Source organism: Dreissena polymorpha, chromosome 11, assembly GCF_020536995.1.
Source record: "Dreissena polymorpha isolate Duluth1 chromosome 11, UMN_Dpol_1.0, whole genome shotgun sequence".
In the NCBI taxonomy this organism is placed as follows: domain Eukaryota; kingdom Metazoa; phylum Mollusca; class Bivalvia; order Myida; family Dreissenidae; genus Dreissena; species Dreissena polymorpha.
The window spans coordinates 18,389,362-18,408,681 of record NC_068365.1 but is presented as its reverse complement, the minus strand read 5'-3'; the positions used below and the strand labels follow the sequence as shown (position 1 = coordinate 18,408,681).

At 34.3% G+C, this 19,320-nt stretch overlaps 2 protein-coding genes across 6 annotated transcripts in view; one reads left to right on the top strand and one right to left on the bottom strand.

Annotated features, from left to right (window-relative positions):
* LOC127850051 (dual serine/threonine and tyrosine protein kinase-like) overlaps positions 1-19,320 on the top strand; it is a 156,061-nt gene that overhangs the window by 28,970 nt on the left and 107,771 nt on the right. The gene's annotated exons all lie outside the window — the stretch shown is intronic.
* The window catches only part of LOC127850050 (uncharacterized), a 41,765-nt gene continuing 35,130 nt past the window's right edge, over positions 12,686-19,320 (bottom strand). The window contains exon 5 of one of the 2 annotated variants that reach the window (XM_052382779.1): positions 12,686-17,968. In XM_052382779.1, coding sequence (XP_052238739.1) covers positions 17,940-17,968 — 29 coding nt within the window. In that variant the 3' untranslated portion in view covers positions 12,686-17,939. Of the gene's footprint in view, positions 18,411-19,320 lie in introns of both variants that reach the window. The other variant, XM_052382778.1, reaches the window with a different exon arrangement.

The window sequence follows — 19,320 nt, the reverse complement described above, 5'->3', positions numbered from 1 at the left end:
GATTGAGGGTGTTTGAATCCACGTGTTCAATTGATATCACAAACTTCCCGGTCGATTATCAGACGTGCTACTTGGAGTTTAAGCCTTGGAGTTATGGAAAAAGGAGGTAATGTGTATTTCTAATGAATCTACACTATTGTTGATACTTTGGCATAGGTTGTTAATTTGTATCTCAGATGGAATGTTTACATTTGTATAATTTGTATTTTAAGGTTGAAATGAAGAGTGAGTCGAATGGTCTCAATCTTGACGGATACAAACCCAACTCGGCTTGGGAAATAATTGACTCAAGTTGGAATATTGCGAAAGACCCGAACGATTTTGACAGTACTATACGATTTTCCTCACAATAAGACGGAAACCATTAGACTATATTTTTTCGGTAATCATTCCTATTATGACGATGGCAGTTTTGAACCTCTGTATTTTCCTGTTGCCGAATGAAAGCGAAGAAAAGGCAGGCTACTCTGTTACTGTATTTTTGGCGTTCACTGTCTTCCTTACCATTGTGTCTTCATCGTTGCCACAGAACTCCGACTCCGTAGCGTTGCTTTCGGTCTTTCTCATAATCCAAACTATGTGCAGCACGTTGACAACTGTCCTCGCGTTGGCCCTTCTACTCATGTACAGTTTTGATGAAAATGTGGACATTCCTTGCATCCTGGTTTCATTGATGCGATGTTTGAAACGCAAATCTTGTTCCAAAGAATCCAGGATTGAAATATCAGGACAATGCACTACAGAGAGGAGAATGTCTGACGAATCTTCTAATGGTGAAGTGAAATACTCGTGGATAAAAGTCGTCAACTTTCTGGACGTCGCGCTTTTTGTGATATTCACATGCATCCTCGTCGCATCGTCGCTTGGCTTCTGTTTAGCAGCAATGAACTCTAAGCATTTAAAATGAGTTGACCTTTTTAGGATTTGCAGACAAACAAAGGGACGGACGGACGAATAGACGGACAAACATACACACACACAAGAGAGATAGACAAACCTTCAAGACCGACCATTATAGGAATCAATTTCTCCGTCAGTTTCTTTTACTGTCGGACTGTCAGTACGACTGCATTCTGGCCTGGCTGATAACGACGACGCTTTAATCCCTTTAAACATGTCGTTTTCGCTAAAATTCCGGATGATTGATCGTATATACCGTGTCACGAACATCATTACATTAAAATCGATTCATTAAAATGGACATTGACTATCCACATATATTACAGTTTAGTTCAATTTTAGTGATTTTCACTTTATATAAATCTGATTCGCTTATTTTGTGTTGATTATAAAATGCACACATTTGATTTATTTTCTTTTAAACGAACAATACGTTCTTTAAAACATGTAAAGTTTTAGCGTTTATTCGTGATAATTGATGAGCCATATACTACTCATGATGAATCACATGAAATGTCAAATATGATTTGTATGATCACATGAACTGCAGCATCTCTTAAAATATGGCAAACATAGAATAAAATTAAAAATGACGTATGTGTGCGCATAATTTCTTTATTTCGGGTTGTGTTTGTTTTATGTTTCTGCTTATGTTTAATAAATAGATTATTACCTTAATCGACATGTATTGTATATACAAAACACAATAGTATTGCTAAACATGCTTGTGGGCCTCAAGCAATACAACATTTGTAACTGACGATACCTAAGCATTTTATTTGCAAGATATTGCAATAGCGGCACTGTTTATGTATGCACTAAAATAACTTACCTATTGCCTCTGTATTTAGGGCATTGAACAAAAATGACAATACATCATATATACCATAGTAATAACAACATCCGCTTAAACATATTCTAAGTATGCATCTCCATAAATGTTTTTTCAATTAAATATTTTTTTAGTTTGCATGCACCGAAAAAAAACAACAACAACACTATTTCCACATGTGGCAGTTTAAATGTGTAATCAATAAATAAAAAAAATAACACAAACAAAGATCAAAACACTCATAAAAGGAGTATTTTTCATCATCGACCTTATGTTGCTGCCAACAACACATCAAGCGAGAGCCCATGCCGTCTAAAGTTAATTTAATCGAACAAAACAATGAAATGTTATTTGTCCTGTAAACGCAGAGCGACACATTTCTTTCAATATCGAGCACCATAAACAGGATCAAGTTTGAAACGTTAATAAGTTTAGTCTACATAAGATAATGTGATCAAGATCTGAAACGTAAACATCAAGTTTCTGGAACCAACGTCGTAAGATTAAGAATTTATAAGACATGTAAAACTAGCTTTCATTTTAAATGTTATAGTATTTCAAAGGTAAGAAGAAGTGCACTAGCACTAGCTAATTTTGGATGCGGAGTTTCACCCCTTAGATTAGAAACGGGCAGATCCGAGAGAGTTCCCGAACATGAACGGACTTGCTTTCACTGCCTTACATATATATAAAACGAAGAACATGTGGTAATTTACTGCAACTTGTATTCGCCAAGATTTGTTTGATAATTTTATGAATATTGAACCTTGTTGATTATCGTTAGATACTTCAGAACAATTTTGTCAGTTAATGTCAAATGCGTCCTTTGTTAAATACACTGCCAAAGCATGCACTTGCAGTGTAATACAGCGTAAAAAATGTTAATATTTATGATACTTGTACACATTTATCTATCTGTACCTTTTAAAATATTTTAATGATGTTTATATCACGGCAAATCTGTCAATAGTCTCCTGTAACTTAAATTGGTTTTGTATATATATTTTTTTATATATTTTAGCTAAGCTATATTTTATTAAATTATATTTATCTTTATTAGATGAATCATGTTTTACTCTTATTTATAATTGTATGTAGAGAAATGAGACTTTTATAAACTGTCTGTCTGTCTGTCTGTCTATCTGTCTAAAAATATATTTTGTGATAAGAGAACTATGAAAAAACGTTCCGCGGCCAAATGGAGAATGCCTTTGCAAAGTACGGCTTTGAGCAATGCGCAACTCTTCATTATAATTTTCAGAATCTATTTTTCCCACCGATCCAAATGTAAAAAATGATATTTAATCATAAACTCTGCAAGTGGATCATCTGCATTACAAGGATACATACAAAGTGATATCAGCATATTTTCATTCCAGCAACGACAATTACTTTAAACTTGGATGTAGTGTTTGTCGAGTTTTATTGAAGCGTGTCGTAATCTCAATAAGTCACCTACCTAATTGACTAATTGAGGTGTAAATAATGTAAAAAAATAATGTGCAAAACAGATGATTTCAGATAGCACACTACGAGATGATGTTAACTTAATATTAAGTAGCTACGATCAGCGTCTTTAATAATGTATTATCATATTTAGGCTTTAATGGCCTGATCTTCACCTTAGTAAACGTTACCCCATCACTTTCCGATACCTATCTGAGTGTACATGGAGCTCATTATCACAAGCGTTTGAGTCTCGCCCACGACAGTATGTCCCTGCTTAGAAGAGAGTGGTGTCGTCAAGGTCGGTCACGTGACGCTACAGACCAAGCCTTTTCTGCGTATAAAACTGCTAAAAGAGAATTTCGCCGTCTGCATAGAAAATTTGTTAATATCTATTTATCAAACTTAAATAACGAAATTGATCGAATGGCCGAAGTCGACTCTCACAAGTTCTGGAAGATGGTAAACGCCCGCAGGAACCGTAACCGTTCTAGTCTTTGCACGGGTATCAACGTTGATGGTACAACGGTGAGGGACCGAGACAGTATCTCAGACGGCTCGTACCACTATTTCCGGGAGTTGTATCAGCCCCATCCCGATCCTGATGATGTTCATAGCAGTTATACTTAGGAAAAGCACGTCTCATGGGAACGCGATTTTATTGTGACAAATATAAAGCCAGACCCCAAAGTCCGTGTACTCCCAGAAACCGTAGATCACATAATATCTACGTGTCCGAAGAGAAAGGCTGGTGGACATGACAATCTCCAGTTTTAACATCTAATAAATGCAAAACATGTGATATCCCCAGTGCTGGCGAACATCTATACCTGGATGCTACGTACCGGACACGTCCCAGACAGCATGAAGCGTGGCGTCATCATTACTATGCACAAAGGAGGAACAAACGTCGTGACTTGCCGGATAATTTTCGGGCCATAACTCTCACTTCCGCCTTATTAAAATTGTACGAATCAGTCCCATTGACAAGGTCAAAAGTAAATATAATGTCAAATATAAATAAACAACAATGTGGCTCACACAATCAAAGAGGCATCTTCCTACGTTCACCTCGGTTTGAAGTGCGACCCGTTTCTTCGTGCTACAGGAATGGCTGATGACGCGTGCAACAAGCTTCGAGGGACATATCTGATTATCGTTAATAATGGAATATCTCCCCTTGCACTCAATCTATCAACATCTATAAAAGTTTATTACTCTGTTGTGATACCTTAAGCATTACGTGGCTGTGAACTGTGGACTTCAATAAGTGCAGAGGACATAATTAAGCTAAAACGCTCTCATAGGTTTTGCCTAAAACAGGGTCTGCCACGAAACACTGCAACTAACTTTACTTTATGTGCTATCCATGCCGTGCCTATGGAGACAATAGCTGATTACAGAAAGCTGGTTTTTCTAGGACAACTCTGTAACCTGCCAAATACATACATGGCCAAACATTTGTTTAACAGCAGACTCTTGTATTATGAAAACTTTGACAAACAACACCATGGTTTTATTCCTGACATACGTGCGTTATTATGCAAGTACGAACTACACCACATCCTGGATCAATACATTGCAAAAGGTCTGTTCCCGGTGAAAAGTGTGTGGAAAACCATGCTCCGCCAACACGTTAAACAAAAAAGGAATGTAAATCTGTTTCAAGAGTGTTCAGAGAAGTACCCCTTTCTTGGCTCAACAATATTACGGTCTGACGGAGTGTGTGGTTTATGGACTATCGCCAGAAATAATCCTGAACTCTCCTCTCTATGAAGTAAGACATTGCGAGTAATTGGGCGACTTACTATGCCCGCGTATATAAATACATGTGCACTTTGTAATGGAGTGAATTTGAATATAGTGCACCATCGTATTCTGCTCTGTAATATGAATTCTAACACTCGTGAACAGTTATGGAATACCATAATAGACACAAACGGACTAAGTGCTTTCAACCAGATGTGTCGCTCTAGTCTTTCTGAGCAGTGCAACTATATACTCCGGATGTTTCTTAATATAAGCTATGACAATCTCAATCATACAAAACTTTCATCACTAGTCTGCAAAATGTTTTTACAGAAGGGGACTCACTAAATGATTACATTGCCATTACATTAACTTATATATAGTATATACAGTACACTTAAATAGTTTTTTTTTTTTCCAGCCAGGAATCGTCTGTCTAGCAATTTCGTGTTTCGGTGCTAGGCTACAGTTATCCTGGGGATATATCTAACTTTATATAATGATCGTGATATCACGATACTCCTAGCTCCCTGTCTAAAATTTCGCTTTTGCCTCCTAGATGAAACAACTTGGAGACTCTTCTACGTAACATAACACAGTTTTACTAAATAATATTGTTTATAAAGTTCTCTTTTTTTGCTGATGTTGATATTAACATCCATATATATCGTTTATGTTTGTATCTATCCAACCATTGTTTATATATAGTTATATTGTGTTTTGATCTTCGTGTCTTGTATATGAAGGAATAAAAATATACATGTTACTAACCACGATTTAATAACTATTTGTGATAAATGAGTGGCATATATGAGAACAATATTTACCAACCGATTGATGTTTAACCGCGCTGTAAATTAGTAAAACGGGCCGATCCGTACTCTGGGAGCGTTCTCAGATTGTTCTCAAAAACTAAGTGCTGGTTTCTCCAAGGGGCAAATTCAATCTTAGGCGTTTGATTTAAATCGAGCTTAAACCAATTTTACTTTTAAACTGACATTCCATAATAACAAGAACTATGCGTCAACACATTTTAGCTAGAATTATCACCAGCCGTTGTACCGTTAGTTAATTGATTTCTCACCCACCTTTTGATGATAGTTTACATTTGGATTATTTACCATCACAAATATACTTATGCCGTAAAAAACAACTAACCTTAGTTCTTCCAAGTTTGAGTCTAAGTTGTAGAAGACGCATAAATGGTTCCTAAATTAAGAATTTCGTGATTTAAAACTTATAGGTAAAACCCACCGCGCCTTCCGTTGTACCGTTTGGATCATCACCAAAACTAGCAAACGATAAAAAAACGATATCCATATTTTACCATATGCCATTGGGCGATCGTTGATTCACCATTAAAATTTATCATCTTAACATTTGTATATAACCAACCATATACCAATATATTTTGCAAACCATTGCTGGTTCTTCCATGAATAAGTATCGATTCCAGAAGATGCCCTTGACACATTAAGCCAGTACGGCGATCTGTTTATCACCACAATTTTGAAAATGTTTCATATGACCATTAGTATACCGCCAACCATCTACTAATGATTTCGTGTTTCGCCAATTTAGAGATCTGTGTATCCCCAACATTATCCACTTGGAGCCAATATCATATAAGGTACAGTGTACCATACACGAATAACCATTTTAAGCTGATATAGCAGTCTCAAAATCGGTTTCGCAACCAATATTAATCCGTTTTATTCATTACTGGAATTGGTGAGCGGTATTTAAAGCATGTTGACAACAGCGTGTGCGTTAATTCTGCTGAATATGATGGGATTTTACATCTTCAACCAATAGCGTTTTATCATCATATACCTTTCAAACTACCATATTGAGCGTTTCTGATTTTCGGTCCAGGTTACAACAGTAGAAACAGTATTCTTATAGAAATCTATTGATTACCGTGCTTTTCATTGAACCCACTTTTTTTCACTGTAATTTGAACAACTTGCTATGCTCTTTTCATATGTTTTCAATTTTATTTATGCATAACGACCATATAACAATAAAATTATAACTGTGTTTACGTAATTAAATATCGGTTGTAGCAAATTCATATAACATTATACCATAACCATTTACTGATAGCCGAATTATCAGCGACTTGTTCAATGCCCATGCAAAAACTGCGTTAAACTAATAAACAGTAAACTATGTAAAACCTGGAACTTGAATATACGGACTAATTTTCTGTGTAACGTATTGCATGCCAGCAGAATTCTAGGACCATACAATGTAGTTCATATTGTTGATAACACCGGCATGGCTTGAGTAATTTTAAATCGTCGTGATACATTCATCAATAAAGCCTTCGTAAAACAAACGGATGTATATGCCGAATGATCTTATTGCATATTGGAGCTCCGTTACTGAACACATGGAAGCACCTTATTCGTACGTCTTATAACTACATCAATTAGTGCTATTTAACTATCGTGCTATTAAGTTTATTGAGCAAGTGTTTTACAGATGTGTCGAACGATTGTTGATAAATAATGTAAGGTTCATGTGTAAACAAATCGGACTAATTACCCGGCCAGACAACAGTACAGATTCACCGATTCACAGATTTTATTTGCCTTATCTGTAATTTGATTCGAAAGTTGAACCCTATGACATACCAGCTTTTGTATATTTTAGTGTTTTACAAAGTATCTGAAGGCTAACTGTACAGTCGCAAGTTTATCTGTTTTCATGTTTTCAAATAGACATGCTTGTATTCGTTTTCGGAAGTAGAAACTACATGACAACGGAAGTGAACGCATTTTATTACAAATTCATTTATAAACACTCTGTTTGACGTTAATTTTCACTTTACTGTCAAAACAAAAATTTGCTTTGGTACGCTTACAGAGGTAAAGGACACCCTACAAGCTTATCGCCAGCGACACACGAGCTAACGCGATGTACCCGTTCCAAATACACTGTCACAGATTGTAGACGCATACTGAAATACATGTTCGTTTATATGTAGGATAAGTCTGACGTCAACAACTCAATTATTGAATGTCTATGCAGTTTATAGCGGATAAATGGTTTATTATACTAAGTATACGACAACGTGTTTTTAACTTAGCATTCGATCGTGATGTCGTCATTGCATTTTTTTATAAATCAGTAAGGCCCATTTTATATCCTAATTGTTAAAATTTGACCCAAATAATTATAAGTGTATGTTGACACAGAAATGCATTATTATTACACATGTTTCAAAACGATTTACTACTTTTTACAAAAATATTATATATTTTATTTAGCTTGATCGCCCATGTCTATTTATAGAAATACAAATAACAATATTAATTAAAGCTCAAACGCCATACCGCCGCCGATATCTTTGAACATGTTGCAGACTTTGTAATTGACTGTACCGAGTTTATTTCTCCGTATTTAGTTAAAATTTGCAATTACATATTCGAGAAAGGTGTTTATCCTATGTGTTGACGCATAGTATAATTGTGCTATCGTCAATATTCACACAAAAAGTGCGAGCACACACATGCTGCATATTCCAATCGATGTATTACAAAAATAAATATTATATAAAAAATTCAATCTATTGCGCAATCGAATGCATTCTTGGCGCGATACTGATAATATATTTATCACAATTCGGATTAAGAGATAATCTTAGTACGATTGATGGCATTTTTATTGTACACACCAGAACATTATTAATAATTAATCAACACGTAATTGAGTTTTATTGATTATGGAAAGGCATTTAATACAGTTATACACGAAGCTTTGTGGATTGAATTAATAAAGACAGGACTAAATTGTAAAATGTAAAAGATGATTAAGTCAATCCATCACAATGTTAAATCATTCGATAAAAATCAGGTAGACATGTCTTATTCGGAGATTTGTTTTGTTTCGTTAGGAGAAAATCTGGCTGAGTCATTAAAATATTATTATTTTTTTTACTCATAAATGATATAAATTGTTGTATTTATGTTTATATTTAAACTAAAAACTATATACGTTTATTATAACATTTATGTTTTCATTTGCTGTTAATATTTCATTATTTACTACAAATCCATAGAGTCTAAATTTGCGAATAAGCTCTAACTATCAATGCTTGCGTAAATGGGGGTTCGGAATAAACTAAAATTTGTAAATAGATTAAAGCTAAATACTAAAACAAAACTTCTCTACTTGACTCCCTAGTTGTTCCAATTATTGTACATGCATCTGAAATATGGAGAATTTACAACATTTTTTATTACTTTTTTTAATACAATTGATAAGCAATTGTCGAATGGTGTTAAATGAATGTAAGACTAGATCTGCATTTGAAACATCAAAGTTCATGTATCCGTTTTCACTATAAAACAGACTACAAAAAATGTGTCAGTATACTGTATACATTTGCATAGAATTAGTCATTTATTTGTATATTTGTTCTTAAAGAATGTCCCTGCTTCGGCTACACCGCAAGCGTCGAAGTCGAACTCGTGCACAGTGACGTTCGATGTCGTGTCCTGTTTGCACGCGGACCCGTAGCCCTTAATGTAGATGACCCAGCCGTCAGCGGCCCCCGACAGAGTGACAACGGTACATATTGGAGAGCACATATCCCGGATCACTATAAATATCTATACAAAATATCAAGGAAAAACACGACGATGGTCAATAGAAAACGAAATTGCACCGGATATTCTTAACAAAGTTGTTTTGGGATTATCATAATTTAAAAGAAATGATAATTATAATTCTTCCACACAATTTTGCCACTTCGACAGTAGCTTTGGTTTAAACTTGTATATGCGCACTTTAAGGGATCTTCAAGATGACTTTATGTGTTATTTATTTATTTATTTTTTACGTTTATACGAGGAAAACAACAGTCACTGTTAAAAGAGTGTATTCAATTTTTTATTTCTTAAATTAAACAAAAATATTGCGACAATCTACCTCGAAATACGGACGATTGCAAAATAACACTATTCGTTACCACCAAACCACTGCTCCGTCGATTTGCTAATGGCACTTAAATAGTATTAATTATTACTCAGAAAACGCGAAATTACTTTCTGCACTTAAACACAACAACACTCAATTCTACAGTTGATGATATACAAATCACTTAAAGCATAATATTTCACTCACATATTATATTTAAAAATATAACAAATGTATATAAACTGAAAATACTGTTTTATAATTAACACCGAAAGGTCGTGTTGTAAAGACAGGCACATTTTCTGATGTATCGTTCAATCAAAAACATGTACGAAAATCACACCTTAGTTGGAATGGACCGTACAGTAGACGTATTTTTATGTATTCGCGTTAAACGAAGAATGCCATATATATGTGGAATTTTGCCCCAAATTATCCATCGCAACTTAAGATTATCTTAACATTGGCCTTTTCATCCGTTTAATTATTATTTAACTACTCGGCGTATTTCGGAAAGCATACATCTCGCCTGTGAAAGTGGCCGATATGATCGTAGTGCAATACGGTTTATTCTGCAGCTAACTTACGTCAGTTTTACCCTTATTTTACAAAAGGAATTCATAAAAATAATACCGAATGCGTGAGTCGATTTTATGAATGAAATATACATAAAATCTGTATACAGTTTACTCAAATAAATGTTATGTATCGACACAGCAAGACCCTCTCATCCCGACTTCCATCGAGTTTTTAATGCATTTTCAAGTGCCTATAGTGGCCTCTTTTCAAAGCATCCGTTTCACAAAATACCTACAGATTGGCCGATATCCGCCATATACGGTGAAGCAAACTGCGAACACGGCCGGTACAGCCTGATAGAAACCACTGCGTGACGTCATTTCATGTGGTTGCTGACAAAAGTTACATCAATGTTTAAGTAAAATAATGTCCCTTTTTCTTTGTTCTTAAGTCTGGATTTACCAGTCCCGGTCAGCTCATTTGGTAGAGCTCTAGACCACACATCCGGGATTCGTGAGAGCAATTGTTATATAATATCTTTTGACATTGGTATTGAATTTTTGCTGCCATTTTTCCCTAAGTGTTGATTCTAGAAGGAATGATGTCAGTAATTTTGCACAAGAGTACTCACGTGTTGTTTTATTTTAGTAGCGTTCATGTCAACGTATGACAAATTCATATGACGAATTGTACTTATAAATGAAATATGTTAACGCTGCGTATGAAGCTTGATGAGTCACTTGCTCAACAGTCCATTTTTAAACAATCAAAAAACTAACATGTGTAAAATTTTAAAATTATAAAAAATCTTGTATAATCTTGACCACAGTAAAATTTACAAATAGATCACAGACAATATACAGTTTTATTATAGACTATAATTAAGATGCGTTAATAAGATGACCGGAATAAGCATTATATTGTTAGCCTGTATAACCTCTCTTGGCCTGTATAATCAGTATAAAAAATAGGGATATGTTACCGGTATATTATTAACTACACTTATTCCATAGTTCTGTCGGTAGAAATATCTTCCTGTTAGCAGGTTTACTAAGCAATACCATTATGGAGTAACGAGTAATGCATGTAAACAAAATAACTACTTTTTTGTTAAGTATGAACCATGTCATCGTTATTTTACAAAATCATAATAAAACCTAGAGCCGACCAAAAAACATATATAATAATTACTCGACATTTTATTTTGACATAATGAATTCTTCGCATAAACAACATTACATTATGATATGTAAAGACATGCTACTTACACAATATTGTATTGGTAACTTTAGTTTTGCGCGTATTTTCGTAGAAACGTCAATATAGCATTAGAAATGAGAAAACATGTTATTTTACGTAAGTGGCATTTGTGCTTTAAATAAAATCTAACGACTGACGAGCACAACCCCGTCAGCCCCCGATTTGTAGTGATTATTAGCGTTACATAAGGTCGATTTCAAATGCGCGTTAATAAAGTTGTTTTTATTGTTTTTATAGTTGTCTGCGTAGCAATCTGTTAAGAACGGTCTAATTCGGGTTTAATGATGAAGGAAATATGCAGCCGTGTCATTATATATGTTTTGCGTAGTAAAGTACATGCATCACTTTGCTGCGTGTGAGAAGGAAACTATACGCGTGTATATAAATGGGAAAAAACCTTGTCGCAAGATTGTTATAGTGTCTTCTGGAGAACAGACCTCGTGACGGTATATTTACAAGCAGATAATACATATGTATGCGCAATTATATTGCTTACAGGAGTGCTGTCTTGAGTACTCAGTTCATCATCGATTCTAAACATTGACATGCAGATATTCGCATTCATTTTTTCATTCAACACTCGGAGGTTACTTCACATACTGCAAACAAGGTGTAAGATATTTTATTTTGATAAACGGTTTTCATAAATTGGTTTTAAATTTTGTATTGAGCACTCCACTTTTTATAAATGTATCGTTAAAGAAAAGTAATGATAACAAATTATTAATTCAGAGTAAAGCTCATACTATATCGATTACCAAACAAACAAAGCGACATCACCTTAAGGAGAAAAGAAAATGACCCGATTTGATAGGTGGATCGGTGGGATAAAAGATTTCTTACGAACGACTTTGTCATTTTGTTTGGAAAAAAGGTTACATGAACAAACATAGTAAAAGATGTATTTATATTTATCATTCGACGTTCGCATACAATCCTTGAGTTTTAACATAACAATAGGGCGATCGCTGCAAAAAGGCGCTCAACCGAATTATGGCAACACGTGATATGATAAGTTTGCACCGTTTTGAAAACTATGCCATCTGAACAAAATGGAGTTTGGATAGGTTTTATTTCATGAATCGGTCAGCACTGAAGAAAATATTATTATGTATATGTTAGCATGCATTTTTGTGACCATGTGTCTATTGCGATGCCTTCTAATCGTTAGCCGTGATACTTTTCATTTCATGGACACCAGTCTTCAATAAAATTTTCATAAACAAAGTCAATAATTCTGATGCCTTCAATCCAATCTGTATTTTTTAGTATTTCTATAGCCATTTATGAGATGCAATGGTTATCCTGCATAAGTTGTGTACATCAGGATGGCAGTTTTTTGTTTGATTGAAATGTCATTTTTGTTGCATGTGGAAAAGAAAGTCGGCAATACTATCTGACGTAAAAAATATCATTTTCGAGATTTTAGGATCATACACAAACTGTGTTGATCTGTAAATTATCAATTTTGTAATTTTTGACGTTATTTGTACAATAAACCACACACGAGAGTCCCCTGTACACCACTAGCTCGCCGATCACTTTGTGCACAGGTGAGTTAATAAAATACACAAACACGGTTTGTTAAACAGTTACGCCCTACGTTATACCCATACAATGATATGCAGAAAGAACATTGTTCTTTGTGTAAATAGAAAGAAAAAAATAGCACAAGTTGGTGAAGTGAAATATTTCTTTTAACCACAGAAGTTATACTTATATTTTACAGGCATCAGTTAAAATTCAAAACACACCAGACTTAACAAACACAGTGAAAACGTTTCTATAACCATTTAAGACAGTTAAGACAACTGTTAGTAAGCAATAATGTATCTTTCAACCCTTAAACTCATTACCTACAAGGAAAACGTAGCTCAAATTGGTCTATAGAATACATACCTTGCGTTCTTTAAAAAAAGATTAAACTATGACTTTTTGCTAACAGATAAAATTAGCATACGTGAATTAGTATACAATTGTGTAATAATACAACCGTTATAACAGTTGCGAACTAACTACCTGGACAAGAGTTTTCAATTAGTTCCCATGTTTAACTGTTTAATAACAAACATGTCTTATCAGGCTTACAATAAATCTATATTTTACATGATATTACCATATAGCATTACACGTTTCCATAACATTATGCTCAGAAGTTTTATGTATTTTACGAAGGCCATTAAGACCAATATTTGCGAACTGATGATACTCTACTTCTGATGATGAAGGGGGCATGATTATGACAACTCGATACATAGCATAGTAAAAATACAAAACATTTGTACACAAATACGTACCATAACATGTGTATGAATATATGTTTTACATATACGTCTGAAATAGCATCTTACCTGTAAAACGCTATAAAACATTGTGTGAAAATACGACGACAAGATTATCATGTACTTCATATATATCAAATATGTGTTTTTCGAACATTGGTAATTACATGCTTATTGTTAAAAACATGTCCACCAAGCTTCTAACATATATTAAGATAAACATTGGATATTGTAAAAAATAACACGATAACATGCACTGCATCATTAGGTTATCTCCTTAACGTTTGACACGAGTTTCGAAAACATGCATTCAAACAGTCGAGCATACAGCTGGTATATAACAATTCATAACTGCTCTAAACATCTCAAAACCAAAGCTGTTATTATTGAAATCATGAAAACATATAAACGTGTACACCAAATTAGTGCAACTATTATTTCACATTACGGATAGTAACTTTGACGGTAAACCTCTATAGTTTTACTAGTTTTAGAGTAGACACAAAATAGTATTAAAAAAATCGAATGCATTATTACAGTATAGCTCATAGCTTTAAAAAATGAACATTCCCTAATTACATGTATTAAACTAAAATGCACTGTTACCATCTTATTGCTGTTTCTTTTTTAATTACATACGAATGTATTTGAACATTTAATAATCTGTATGTACACTGTATGGTTTAGTACTTCTTACTAAACCGACAATTCAGATTTGTAGTTGAATATATCACTTTATAATAAGACGATCATATAAATACTTAACACTTAAATTGAACTGTCAGTGGTAACTTAAACCATTCAAAAGATTAGATAAAATGAAATCGCATTTGTAAACAAACAATATCAAGGAATTATTCAATAAACACCACACTCATAAATGTAATATTCTACAACAGTAATATGTCTGATTGGCGTGTTTTCTAATGTTTATTAGTTTTCTAAGTGATTGATATTGTTATACAACCTTCAAACCAATGTTTTTCACCGATATTATAATTTGTTTTAAAGTTACTAAGTAACGTTGACAAATAAACATATTGAATACAGTTCAATTCAGTTGCATAAAAACACAACCTATACGCGTGGCAAACAATCAACAATAAACATGAAATAAATATAAACCGACAATATCTAATAAAAATAACATTTCTACAAATTTACACTTTCACAATGCCAAAGATAAACATTATTAATACAAACACACATTTTCAGGCGTTCAAATTTTCAAAAACTTCAAATCAAGACAAATAAAAGTGCACATAATTAATGTAAAAATAAACTAAAAATACTTATCTCATGCTTCTTGTATATTAAAAGAATGTTTCTGATTATCAAAAACAACTAGCCATGTTTCCTTAACCATGTAGTTAGTACCTTGTTGATACGTAAACATTTCCGTTATTTGTTGCATTACAAATTTCCAAAGCGTGGCAAAGAATCAACAATAATAAAAGTACCAACATTTTGTTATGTGAGGTTCCATAAAAATATTTTTTTTTGTATAAAGACAAACAGACATGTAAGTTGCAAAAAAAGATGTGAAAAACATTCACCGATATTTGACAATGAGTTTTCGACACATTGTCTAGCATTTCCAACCTAAAATATTATTTCTGTTTTACAGACTGGCTTTAAAGCTCAATGATATTGAATATTTGATATTTCACGGAATGTGCTTTAAGTCTGATTATTTAACAAAAATCTGACGAAGTTGTGCTAAACAATTACTATTGAACGCATAACAAATTAGTCTTTTTAATTGGGTATTTTTTATGTAAATATATAAGTAAAATATGGTAAAATATTTCAAACACAGCAATTGAACCAACATTTTCCTTACATAAAGAGAGAAACACAAACATGCTTAGGATATAGCTAATATTCAAGGCCCCATGTTCATCGATATTAATATATATCCCGATGCAGACTAAATGCTTAATTTAAGGGCTCATTTAATATTTTCTTCTAATTTTGAGAGTAACTCGCTCTTAATTGCATGCGCTTCAAATCAATTAATGCGACAAAATAAATTAAGCCATAAATTATGTATTCACTTTAAAGCTTTAAATATTCGGTCACAAATACAGGTATTCAAATACATAGTAAAGGAGTATGAAAATACACGAGTTTATAAAACAAATTGAACGATACTTAAACAAGAAATTTAATGACAAGAATGGCAAAATTGTCAATAAATAAATTTCGAATTACTCTTTCGCCGAAGAGTACAGTTATGCGATATTAGAATAGTGCACTATGCTACGTCAAATTCACGTGTTATTTCCGCGCAGCACAGATAAAGATAAAAATCGAATGCTATATACATTTTAAGTAAAATCAAACTACTGCCAGCAATTACTTCCTCTCACTGTTATTAGCGCATTACGCGCTTTATTTCAGGCAACTCTCTGTACGGATCTAAGAGTTGTATAAGAAACAGGAAAAGATTATTCACAGATATAAAACACTCCCGTTTTTCAACCATCTCTAAAAGCAATGAAAAGCATTTGATTTTTAACAATAGTAAAAGTTTTAAACGTCGTAGAAAGGAAATTAAGCATCAGAAAATTTTTATTATAGCATCATAAAATAATTAATAAAATCACCCACATACTTTTCAATTTTTGTTTACAGATAGAAACGGTAAATTTGATAAAAGTTATAACAAGACACGTGCAAACTTATATAGAGAACAACAATCTACTAAGAAAAAACAGTTAAGTCGATGCATTTCCCTTTTGTGGGTAAATGAAATGTTTTATCAATAATCACCTCACGCTGAAAGACTTTTCAAACAAATACAAAATCTTCTCATGGTAGTTTAATTTCTAGGACATTTATAATATAAACACCACAAGATAAAAATTTCCAAAACATGACGACACAATTTAAAAACCGGGTGTGGCAACAAACGTTCCACTCTAGAGAGCCATACGAGATCTATACACTAAACACTTGAAATGTTGCAAATTCGTGCTTCTATACTTGTACCACGCAATAGTTCATACAGGCCCGTACTACCATTTCTAACGCCAAGTTCAACAAGTGACATGTCACAAGACAACAATTCACTTCGCGCAACAGGCAAAGAAGTATCTTGCCCATCCTCTCCGTAACTTGTGTTCACAGCAATACCAAACAAGTTACAATCATTCGTGATGTTGTAATAAAGAAAGCTGGATTAACAAACTGCCTAACCATTCAGTTGAACATTCTGCTCTCTGTAGTGATAGACAATGTTACGTATTCTAACTTGCTTAATGTATGCAGAATATCAGCGGCTAATGAAACATCGCCAGACGTTGCTAGTGTCAGACCTTCTATACTTGAACCACGCAATAGTTCATACAGGTCCCTGATACAATTTCTAACATACAGTGTAACATGTGATATGTCACGACAACAATTAACTTCGCGCAACAGACAAAACAGTATCTTGTCCATCTGCTGCGAAACTTGTGTTCACAGCAATATCAAACACGTCACATTCAACTTGATGTTGTAATGAAGAAAGCTTGATTAACAAATTTCCGAGCCATTCAGTTGAACATTCTACCATTCGTAGTGACAGAAATTGTAACTTTGGAGGAAGCTGTACAGAACATCGATCCGTTTTCGTCCCCACTATATTGAGCTTTTCTAACTTGCTTAATGTATGCAGAATATGAATTGCTAATGAAACATCGCCAGACGTTGCGAGTGTCAGGGCCCCTATACTTGTACCACGCAATAGTTCATACAGGTCCCCACTACCATTTCTTACGACCAGTTCAACGTGTGACATGTCACAAGACAACAATTCACTTCGCGCAACAGACAAAACAGTATCTTGTCCATCTGCTGCGTAACTTGTTTCACAGCAATACCAAACAAGTCACATTCAACTTGATGTTGTAATGAAGAAAGCTGGATGTACAAACTTCCGAGCCATTCAGTTGAACATATTACTCTCTGTAGTGACAGAACATGTAAATTTGGAAGAAGCTGTATAGCACATCGATCCTTAAACGTCCCCCATATATTTAGTTTTTTTTTAAGTTGTTGAGTGTAGGTAGAATATCAGCGGCTAATGAAACATCGTCAGACGTTGCGAGTGTCAGGGTCCCTATACTTGTACCACGCAATAGTTCAAACAGGTCCCTACTACCATTTTTAACATACAGTTTAACATGTGACATGTCACAAGACAACAATTTACTTCGCGCAACAGACAAAGAAGTATCTTGCCCATCCTCTCCGTAACTTGTGTTCACAGCAATACCAAACAAGTTACATTCAACTTGATGTTGTAATGAAGAAAGCTGGATTAACAAACTTCCGAGCCATTCAGTTGAACATATTACTCTCTGTAGTGACAGCACGGGTAACTTTGGAGGAAGCTGTATAGCACATCGATCCTTAAACGTCCCCCATATATATAGTTTTTTTAAGTTGTTGATTGTAGGTAGAATATCAGCGGCTAATGAAACATCGTCAGACGTTGCGAGTGTCAGGTCTTCTATACTTGTACCACGCAATAGTTCAAACAGGTCCCTACTACCATTTTTAACATACAGTTTAACATGTGACATGTCACAAGACAACAATTCACTTCGCGCAACAGACAAAGAAGTATCTTGCCCATCCTCTCCGTAACTTGTGTTCACAGCAATACCAAACAAGTTACATTCAACTTGATGTTGTAATGAAGAAAGCTGGATTAACAAACTTCCGAGCCATTCAGTTGAACATATTACTCTCTGTAGTGACAGAACGGGTAACTTTGGAGGAAGCTGTATAGCACATCGATCCTTAAACGTCCCCCATATATATAGTTTTTTTAAGTTGTTGATTGTAGGTAGAATATCAGCGGCTAATGAAACATCGTCAGACGTTGCGAGTGTCAGGTCTTCTATACTTGTACCACGCAATAGTTCAAACAGGTCCCTACTACCATTTTTAACACACAGTTTAACATGTGACATGTCACAAGACAACAATTCACTTCGCGCAACAGACAAAGAAGTATCTTGCCCATCCTCTCCGTAACTTGTGTTCACAGCAATACCAAACAAGTTACATTCAACTTGATGTTGTAATGAAGAAAGCTGGATTAACAAACAGCCTAACCATTCAGTTGAACATTCTGCTCTCTGTAGTGACAGAACTTGTAACTTTGGAGGAAGCTGTATAGCACATCGATCCTTAAACGTCCCCCATATATTTAGTATTTTTAAGATGTTGAGTGTAGGTAGAATATTAGCGGCTAATAAAACATCACGAGACGTTGCCAGTGTCAGGTCTTCTATACTTGTACCACGCAATAGTTCAAACAGGTCCCTACTACCATTTTTAACATACAGTTTAACATGTGACATGTCACAAGACAACAATTCACTTCGCGCAACAGACAAAGAAGTATCT